The 11,194-nt window shown below is 27.5% G+C and overlaps 2 protein-coding genes across 4 annotated transcripts in view; both read left to right on the forward strand.

The window, feature by feature from the left end:
* The window catches only part of LOC111679426 (titin), a 77,207-nt gene extending 69,248 nt beyond the window's left edge, over positions 1 to 7,959 (forward strand). For all 3 annotated transcript variants that reach the window (XM_046946977.1, XM_046946975.1, XM_046946978.1), the window contains 5 exons: positions 2,685 to 2,774; positions 3,915 to 4,011; positions 5,516 to 5,678; positions 6,184 to 6,335; positions 7,642 to 7,959. In XM_046946977.1, coding sequence (XP_046802933.1) covers positions 2,685 to 2,774; positions 3,915 to 4,011; positions 5,516 to 5,678; positions 6,184 to 6,335; positions 7,642 to 7,765 — 626 coding nt within the window. In that variant the 3' untranslated portion in view covers positions 7,766 to 7,959. The remainder of the gene's footprint in view (positions 1 to 2,684; positions 2,775 to 3,914; positions 4,012 to 5,515; positions 5,679 to 6,183; positions 6,336 to 7,641) is intronic.
* Positions 7,960 to 10,078: 2,119 nt separating this feature from the next.
* On the forward strand, positions 10,079 to 11,194 carry LOC111679429. Its single transcript, XM_023441008.2, has 3 exons — positions 10,079 to 10,502; positions 10,562 to 10,868; positions 10,932 to 11,194. Exons 1-3 carry the CDS (start codon positions 10,245 to 10,247, stop codon positions 11,078 to 11,080), a joined length of 714 nt encoding a protein of 237 aa, XP_023296776.2. The 5' UTR covers positions 10,079 to 10,244; the 3' UTR covers positions 11,081 to 11,194.

Consider the following 11,194-nt stretch of genomic DNA (forward strand, 5'->3'; position numbering starts at 1 on the left):
TTATGATTTTTTATGTTTTAATATAAATCTCTTAGGAATATAAGAATACAACCCTCTCCCTCCTTTGAAAAATAAAGTTCTTAAAGACATAAAAGAGCTTTTGTAGTCCCTAGAAATGAAACTTTCATTGAAAATCTATTATTTATAAAACGTATTATTTTTAGTAATCGGATCTGTTTTATTTGTTTGAAAGACTTATCGATGTCTAATGAAAGTTCCGAAATCTTAAATTTTCATTGATTTCGACGCAAAAGCCTGGCTTCGCTTTGTAATCTGCTCTTAAGAAAACTCCAGAAGAAAAATACTAACAGAATCAAATCTCAAGATCTCCGCCTCAGATTCAGATCTTGCACGCACATAATGTGCTATGTTTTATGAGCAGTAAGGTGCCGATTCACTGCTTTCGCCGTTAACGGTGATCGTATTGTGAAGTAGGCATCTGACTGAAATCCTTTCTAGACAATGACATTGGCAAGCATTGGACGCTCTTGGATTTCATTGGAACAGTGACACGTGTAAAGTAGGTTTGGCTGGGTTATGAATTCTTACTCGCTAAACTCCAAGTCATTTCGGTACGAAGAACCGATTGTCGTCGGAACTTATTTCATGTCCATTGGTATGGTTCCACCTTCGACAACATTTCCTTCATATAGAAATAGGCCTTATCGTTCAAAAGGGTTCTTAAGTCCAAAACAAGTGGTTATCGATGATCTATAACGCTAACTGCTGATGGAACAACCATTCCAAACTGTCATATTTCGGAATACATTAGACGTTGTTGAATCTTATGTGAATTGTTTTCGGATTTTTAGAATCCATATATAGGTCTCGACGTAAATGGTCGTGAATTGGCCTACGTGAAGAAGAGGCTAGTTTCAAATTCTCTGAAATTTCGAGATGCATTGCATACTCTTAGATTTCATTGGATATTTTATTTTTTGATGTTACTTTCCGAACATATATCCGCTCAAGTTAAACTAAATAAATGTCAACCAATTTGACAGATGTTGAACAAACAAAATGGCCGCTATAAATGACCATTAAGTTTAAAAAAATTGATTTAAGAAGCGATCCTCGAAAGCATAAATCATATAATGAAGTATTGAATGTACCTTAGTAATTAAAAGGCTTTGAAAAAAATGTCTTAAACTATGGAACAAAATAATATATAATTCATTTATTAGGGTCGTATGTGAGACATAAATGTGATAAATAGGCGATATAAATAGGATGAATAGCCGACATGTATAGAAAGAATAGGCGACATAAGTGGAATGGCAGGCGTTATAAATGAAATGAAGCATTTAATAGGATCAAAAAGAAAATTTTAAGAAATCATTTTAAAACCAAAAAACAATAAATTAATCCAAAAACAAAATTCACTTTAAACCATACGTTTTAGAACTTTTCCTTAAATTGCTGCGTTTTTATTAAAAATTAATCTAAAACAGTGCTTTTTTTACAACAAAATAATTTACCAAGTGCTACTGACCACATTAAGAAAAAAACCAACAAACAATTTAAAAAAAGCATTTCAAAATTATTAATATAATTATTCACAAACAATCAAAAATAAACCAATCATGATGTCCCTCCTTCTGTAAAACTTTTGTACATATCAAATTATAAAAAAAAAAAACAATTAAAACCCAAACCAAAAAAATACTGCCACCTACTACTACCAAAAATCAACAAATTTATTTATATATTTTTTTTAATAATTAAAACAATCGAAAAAAAACATGAAATTGTGACCGTGTTTCAGCTGTTTGTAAATTGCTGATTTTAAAAAAATTGTAAATATTTCTTTAATTTTTATGTTACGTTTGCTCCAAAACGAACACAAATTGCGGAAGCTTTAGCATGGAATTTACGTTTTGTTTCTCTTTTTTCTGTTTGTTATTTTTTTTAAGTGAAATGAAATCAACTGTGTTTATGTCCCTCGTTTTTTTTTAATTTTATTGTTTTTTATTATATTTATTTAAGTTAAATATTTTATTTTTTTTTCATTTATCATTATTTAAACAACCCACTCATGTTTGTGCATGCTCATCATATTTAAAATCACCTTAAAAAAAATTCAAAAAATGGGTGATACATATCTTTGCCATTTTTTTCTACATTTCAAATTATCTCATTATATTTTTAACTAAAAATCGTTTTTTTTTTTTTTGTTTTCTGCTAAAACCAAAAAATTTTGCATTCATTTTATTAGTTTATTTTTGACTTAGAATTTTAGTTTATGTAAATAAATAATAAATAATATATGTACTTTTACGTATATAAGAATTTTTAATATTTTTCCAATTCACAATCGGTGTCGTAACGTTTTATCATTGTATATCGTAATTGTTCAATTATGAACTATATCAATACAAAATGTCCACACATCGTTTTTGAATTGTAGAAAATTTATATGTATTATTAATTATTTTAATATTTTTTAATTAGTTTATAGTTTTTATTGTATGTTGATATCTGTATGTTTAGTATAAAAGTATTGAAAGTTTTTTTATCGTCTTATATATAAAAATACTAGTACTTTTTAAGTTGCAACATGCTGCATGCCAATTGTTTTTTTTCCTTTCTACGTTATTGATTTGGCTTTAACATAGTGTTTTAATCAATTTGTTATATTTTTTTGTTTTTTTTTTTCTTAAATTTTCTTTTTGTTTTCTATATAGAACAAAAACAACAAAAATCTTCTACATCGACTACTGAGAAAACTGAAACGAAGGACAAAGATGGAGCAGTTGTAACTACTACAACGAAAGGTAATTAACACAAATATTAAGGGAATTGTATTAATGGCAGCCATGGAAATCTAATATTTTAAAATGAGTACACTGTAGACGATAGAGTACACTGTAGACGATAGAGTACACTATTGACTAGACTTTATATTAGACTAGTCTATAAGCTATATACTAGATATAGTCTAAACTATGGATTAGACTATAGATTTGACTATAAACAAGAGTAAAGACTACACTATAGACTAGACTACAAATTAGTCTATAAACTAGATTATAGACTAGAATAAAGTATAAATTAGAGTAAAGACTATATACTATACTAACGACTAGACCAACGACTAGACTGGAATAAAGATGAGACCATAGACTGGACTATAGACTAGACTGTAGACTGGACTATAAACTAGACTATAAACTAGACTATAGACTAGACTATTGATAAGACTATAGATAAGGCTATAGACTAGACTATAGATTAGACTATAGACTAGACTATAGACTAGACTATAGATTAGACTATAGACTAGACTTTAGACTAGACTATAGATTAGACTATAGACTAGATTATAGATTAGACTATAGACTAGACTATAGACTAGACTATAGACTAAACTATAGACTAGACTATAGACTAAACTATAGACTAGACTATAGACTAGACTATATACTAGACTATAGACTAGACTATAGACTAGACAACAGACTAGACTATAGACTAGACTATAGACTAGACTATAGACTAGACTATAGACTAGACTATAGACTAGACTATAGACTAGACTATAGACTAGACTATAGACTAGACTATAGACTAGACTATAGACTAGACTATAGACTAGACTATAGACTAGACTATAGACTAGACTATAGACTAGACTATAGACTAGACAAAAGACTAGACTAAAGACTAGACTATAGACTAGACTATAGACTAGACTATAGACTAGACTATATACTTGACTATAGACTAGACTATAGACTAGACTATATACTTGACTATAGACTAGACTATAGCCTCGACTATAGAGTAGACTATAAACTAGACTATAGAGTAGATCGTAGACTAGACTAGAAGAACACATTAAACTAGTTTAGCTTGAGTTTAAACCAAATTGTTTAATAGAATATGTTTTTTTTTTTCTCTTATACAATTTACAGTTACTACACGCACCGTCACGGGTTCAGCAGCGAAGCCTGCATCACCATTTGCCAAATTTAAACAACTTGACAGACAAAATTCACAACAATCTGCAAAGTAAGCATATGATTGAATATTATAATATTATTATTCATCAGTTAAAAAAGCAAAACAAAACAACAAGAAACCAATTCAATGAATAATTATCTTCTTCTATCTTTCTATCAAAACTTTATTACAAAGATATTGATTGCACTTATACATACATCTCATTTACATATGTATATCATAAAGGTGTTTGGTATTTATTAGAAAATTATTATTAATTTTTAAGATCTTTTTAGTAATTTTCTGGTTTATTGGTCTACATATATTAATGAGAGCTTTATTATTTTTAACATTTTATTGATTTATATTTTAACAAATCGGAACTGTACTTGAAAATCGGTCAACATATTTACTATAAATTAAATATATACATATTTTTTTTTAAAAAACTTTTATACATCGCTTCAGGAGAGTATTCAAACACAAGAGACTGAAATAAATTAGGTTTTAAGGTTAATTTGGAACCAATTTCGGTCCTGTTGTCTTTAACCTTTCAGTGTAGAGTTTAATTATATTTTAAAAAGGACTTCTCTGTCATAGAATCTAGATTTTGGATGCGATGAGTTATATACGACCAATTTCTTTTCCCTCCTAACCTTCCTTTTCCACTAGTGAAAGTATGTTCGGTGCGTTAGTTTTCTAATCTGTTAAACGGAGGTCGTTGTTCGATTTCCACTGGAGACACTGGTAAAGAAGCTCTTAACAGGGCCGATGGAGGAGGCCTTATATACATACTTTTATCTGTATGAAGTTTTCGCAATTTCGCCGTTCTCGCACGCTGTGTGGAAACTTTTTTAATACGTTTTGTAAGATTCGTAAAGAATATCTGAAGTTAATGACTTTTTAAGTCAACTTATCAAAAAAGCTTAGTCTCTTGTGTTTCTCACTTAAAAAAGATGACCTTTTCCTCATAGAACAGGTAACGGCAGGAGAGTAAGTTTCAGCTCCTTGTCGATATCTGTTTTAAAAACATCCCAAATTATTATAAATACAATTTTATAATTAAAGTATATGTGTATGAAAACAAAATCAGGTGACGAATTATAGCATATGTGATGAATGGAAATTAATCTTGATTTTTAATTTTGTCACATGGAATCTGACAATTTTGGGCTTAATTTCGATATTAAAATGTGTTTTCGATACAAAAGCTTATTCCATTATGTATGTGGTATTTCAGAGCCAAATCTTTTCAACAAATATACTGTTAATTTCGTACGAACACATATTACAAAACTATTAAATCTGTGAATAAAATTTCTTTATATTAAGTTAACAGGTCTAAGTAGTTAGTAAAATAATTAAATTTTACACAAAACAATAATCTTTATAAACGTATTACATATTTTGTAGTTTTTCTTATTATTTAACCAAACAACAACAAAAACAAATAAACGAATATAAATAATTACAAAATACAATAAATTTACAAGATGAATTGATTAAAAAACAAAAAATATATAAAAACAAAAAGTATAGAATATAGAATAAATGTAAATCATTTGTTGTTCAGATCACCAACAACACCGACAACACCTGGAGGCGGCTCAACTGCCTCACCAACGTCTGGTAAACAACCGATATTCAGATTTACCGATCCAGCCCTAAATGCTAAAGCGGCCACTGTTAAGGAACAATTGTTACAGTGGTGTCAATCGAAAACCCAGGAATACGAGGTACAGAGTTCTCTTCCAAAAAAAAGCTACAAAATTCTACTACAACTACAAAGCAAAAACGCTACTCAGATGTTTTTTAAATTAAACATATTTTTTTCGTTACTCTGCCACTATAATAAACAAATTAATAACGTTGATGTTGTAAACAATATAATTACGTTTAAAATTTTTAATTTATTTAATATTTTTTTTTATTTAAGCCACTAAAGTAATTTTAAGTATTTTTATATAATGCTTAAAACTTTAAATAAAACAACCAAACAAAGCTTTTAACTTTATAACCAAATAATTATTAAGAATCCTTTACAAGGGTTTTAATTTTTAGCTGTTAATTTATTTTATATATTAATGGCTGTAATAATTATTATTTTTTACATATTTTTTATTTTTCGCCTTTAAACACATTATTTCTTTTGCATGCCTGTTTAAATTAGTGGATTTTTTTACAATTTATTTTAGTTTAAATTTTATTTAAAAATTAATTTTATTTCTTTGATTTTTGTAGAACATCGAAATAACTAACTTTAGTACGAGCTGGAACAATGGTTTAGCGTTTTGTGCCCTTATACATCATTTCTTGCCAGATGCCTTCGATTATAGTCAACTAACCCCCAAAAATAGAAGAAAAAATTTCGAATTAGCTTTCACTGTGGCTGAGTAAGTATAAACACGAAGCATTGCTTCTGAAACACTTTTTGATAAAGTTGTACATTATTTAAATAAAGTTCTCTTTCTACTGGAAAAAATAGTATCCATATCCGGCATTTTTTCTTTTAATTTCTTTTTACTGTGAATATATATTTAGCAAAACAGTTTTTTTCTTTTTATTTCATTCTACTTTATATATTTTTATACCCTACACCACTTTAGTGGTATCGGTAAAGTATACCTATCAGTTCAAAATCATTTCTGAGTGGATTTAGCTATGTCCGTCCGTCTGACCGTCCGTCCATGTAAACCTTGTAATCAAACTACAGGTCGAAATTTTGAAGATAATTTAATGAAATTTGGTACGTGATCTTTTATTGTCCCAGGGACAATTGTCCCTGTTGAAAATGGTTAAGATCGATCCATAATTTCATCTAGCCCCCATACAACTGAACCCCCGAATAGGGCTTGTAAACCTTTTAATCACACCACAGGTGGCAATTTCGATGATAATTCAATGAAATTTGCACATGATCTTCAATGATACCGTAAACGAAGCCTATTGAAAATGGTTAACATCGGTCCATTGAACCCCCGATTGTAATCAAACTACAGGTCGCAATTTTTGAGATAATTAAATGAAATTTGGCACATGATCTTCTATGATACCGTAAACGAAGCTTATTGAAAATAGTTAACATCAGTCCATTATTATACCTAGCCCCAATACAACTAAACCCACCGAATAGGGAAGTTCATAATTATGTTTAATATACTCATATTACGACAAATAGCTGCAAAACTAAATTCTATACTAGACCTGATGACCCTCACGAATTCTATTATTATCATATGGCCCTAGCCCTTATGATATGCCCCCATCAAATTTTCACTTAAATATCCACAATTTCATTCAACAATAAACGGCTTAAGTATGTATACCTGAGGCAAAGTAGAATTCAACTTAAATGCTTTATTATGACAACTAATCACATTTTATTTTTGTAAAAGGTATAGGGTATTATATGGTCGGCCTCGCCCGACTATAATTTCTTTCTAGTTTCTTTTTATTTATTTGTACTTTACAAAAATGTCACTTAATGATCTTTCTTGTAAAACTTTTAATCAGAGTAGTACTCGGTAAGTGAAACTGTTTCAGTATTAGATAATTTCTCTTAAAAATGTAATTGCTTTAAGTTTGATCTACAATTAATTCAGGGAATCATAAAGTCGGTCGGATATTTCGACAAAAATATTTTTTAGTGTTTAACACATGTAATAACTATTCTAATTTTGAAAAACTTTACTTTTACAGTGAGAAAGCCGGCATTGCCCCCTTACTAGATGTTGAAGATATGGTTGTGATGCAACGGCCCGATTGGAAATGTGTTTTTGTCTATGTACAAAGCATCTATCGTCGTTTCCGCAATTGCCAATAAACTAAAATCGAAAGTTAAACGATTTTTAACGTTTAACGTAAACAACCCAACAGCACCATTAATCAAACAAATCAAAACCAAAATCGCAATCGCAATCAAATCCCTCAACGAAATATTTACTAATCAATCAAAGCAATATCAATTATATAACTTTATAAACAAATATAATAATAAACAAATAACTATCTTTACTACTACTACTATTTTTATTCAAACTTGTTGCTCATTTACAAAACAAAAAATTAGTTTTGTAAAGTTTTGAAAAAAGAAATTGTTACTACTGTTTTTAACTTCAAAATCTCATGATTTAAAAAAAAACAAAAAATCGACAGAAATTAAACTTGTCTTTGATTATTTAATATATATTATTGTTTAGATACTCATATTAATATTATTGTGTAATTATTAATTTGTATGTAATTTGTTTTGTATTTCTCATTTATTTTATTATTTTTTCTGCAATTTATTATTTTCAAGTATTTATACTAACCAATTTTTAATTCATATTATTTTTGAATACATTTTTAAAAAACGATGATTTTTTTATTAAATTTTGTCAGTTTTATATAATTTCTTTTTGTTATGTTTTTGTGTTAAAGAAAATAATTAATGTGAAAAATTTATACTTCATGTAAAAGAAGAAAAAGAATTTATTTTTTTGCAAACCTTTTGATCAAAATCAAACCGGGAATTGCAGCTCAATTTTTTTATTATTATTATTAATTATATATTCGACTAACTTTTGCGATAAGAATGAAAAATAAATAAATAAAAAAAAATATTAACATTCAAAGAGAAAATTTGTGTTTTATTTTATAAAATAACAGTAATTTGGTGAAATTTTTAATTTCTAGCGTAAAGATTCATATAATAATGAAATTATAAAATTTTGTTAAAAACTTCAAATTCTAATGAAATCTTATTTTAGCGCAATTGCGAAATACTAGTCAAATTTCTATTGAAATTTAAAATATTTAGTGAAATTTCAAATTTCTAGCGAAAATATTGATTTTTGGTTAAATTTCGAATTTCTAGTTTAAAGGTTTTAGCGATATTCCGAATTTCTTGTGCAATTGTAGAAATTTTAATTTGTAGTAAAATTTCGAATTTTTAGTGACATACGGATTTTCTAGTAAAATTTCGAATTTTTAATGAAATTTTGAATATTGAGTGAAATAGAGTTTTCGGTGAAATTTCAAATTTCTATTTTGATTTTTTAGTGAAATTTCAAATTTCTAGTGAAATTTTGAATTTCTAATAAAGAAAACAATATTTTCTAGTGAAAATTGTGTAATTTCGATTTTTTGAGTAAAATTTTGAATTTTTAAAATATTATATTTTAAAATATTTAATATCTAGTGAATTTCTTTCTATTAATATTTTGTATTTCTAGTGAAATTTTGAAATTTAGTGAAATTCTAGTGAAATTTCGAATATTTAGTAAAATATTTAATGTCTAGTGAATTTCTTTCTTTTAATATTTTGTATTTCTAGTGAAATTTTTAAATTCTAATAAATTAGTGAAATTTCAAATTTAGAAAAATTTTGAATTTCTGGTGAAATTTTGAATTTCTAATGATACATATTTTGAATTTTTAGCAAATTTTTGAATTTCCAGTAAATCTGAATTTCTATTGAAGTTTTTAATAAAACTTATCATTATTTCAGTGAAACTTAGAATTTGGGAAAAATTTTAATTTTAGACAATTATAAATAATAATAAAATTTGTAGGAAAATTAATTTTCTGATTTCGAAATTGTAAACATTTTGTAATTTTTAATGCAATTTCGATTTTTAGCGAAATATTGAAATTATAATAAAATCTACGAATCGAATCATTTCTAAAAGTATTTAGAATTTCTAACAAAATTTACTTGTTTAAAATCTATTATTATTATTAGATTATAATAAAATCTATTATATTTAGTAAAATTTAGAATTGAAAGATTTTCTAAAAGAATCTCGTATTTCTTGTTCTAAATTTTGGAATTTAAATCAACATTTCTCAATTCTTAATTTGTAAATATTTATATCTGAATCCAAAAAAAGTAAGTTTTTTAAGTTAAATTTGATCTGATTCAAAGATCAGTTACATAAAAAGGTTGCAGCAGATGTAAAATGTAAATGCCAAAGCGGCCACCGAAAAGGAATTGGTTATAGAGAAATCAATTTCTGGTAAAACACTAGATATTACGAAAACTATAACGATCCAAATAATATTGGCCTCAAGAAGAGATGCTTACCAATAACTTTACATTTATAAATTGTCATTAATACAAACATAAATTCGAACCTCAAAGAGTCACTTTAGTTTAACACCCTTCTACTGTATGAAAGTGAAATATTTATAATTATACTTTTTGACAAACTTAATAAAATTGTAATAATAATCAGAAACAAAATGTACCAAAATTAACCATATATAAATTTTAAAATTATATCCAATTTGTAACAATATATTGTGCTTTTCCAAAAGAAATGTCTGCAAGTCATCAAATAATACATGCCCTTTCAGAAGCAACAGCCATACGTTTATTTAATAGTGTAGTGGCCACAGATCAAGCTAGCGAAAGGCAAGTTTTTGTCATACAGCGGCAAACGGCTCAAAGAATGCAACAAAATTCAATTGAATCCATTAGATCTAGCAATGAATTTAACCATTCATGTCGTATTTGTCGTTGGAATCGTAGTGATATGGAAATAACAAAATGTCCTTGCCTGTGCAAAGGAAGTGTGGTAAGTTATTCAACTACTTTTTTAAAAACACAAAATTCTTATAAGAAAATCTCTCCCAGGGCTTTATACACTTGCAATGTTTAAAAAGATGGATTATGCAAAGACGTGATAATCATTGCGAGATTTGTAATGCTACCTTTAATATACCAGAGGAAAAATTTAGCTTACGGCGCATATTGAAAACATTTTTTGGCCATTGCGCTGCTCCCATAGCCAAACACTTGCTTTATTGTATTTCCCTACTGCCCTTAACGCACATTATACTACAACAGGTGGTCATATGTATGGAAAATATCAATTTAAGTCCTCAAGAACAATTGACCATAAAGGAAGTGGTTTTGGCTTCCAGTGCCCTTATGACTTCAAGTAAGAAAAGTTACTAACTCTAAGAAAATGTATTTTTATGTATCATATGTTTCATATTTGCAGGTGCCTTATTCTTTCATTTTTTTGAGTTTATTGCAACACGTTTAATTCTAATACGCAACATTTTAAGGCACTGGTGGATGTTTGGTAATGCCTCGGATTTTGCGCTCATTCCAATAGAAAGTGATATATTGGATTTATTTAGACAATAGAAAAATTATCATGAAAAACTTACCAACTTTATATTCTCCATAATATTTATAGTAATTTTAACACTTTTTTAGCACTTATTTCTTTCTATTTAATAAAAATTTAATAATTTAAAA

Source organism: Lucilia cuprina, chromosome 3 (assembly GCF_022045245.1).
Source record: "Lucilia cuprina isolate Lc7/37 chromosome 3, ASM2204524v1, whole genome shotgun sequence".
In the NCBI taxonomy this organism is placed as follows: Eukaryota; Metazoa; Arthropoda; class Insecta; order Diptera; family Calliphoridae; genus Lucilia; species Lucilia cuprina.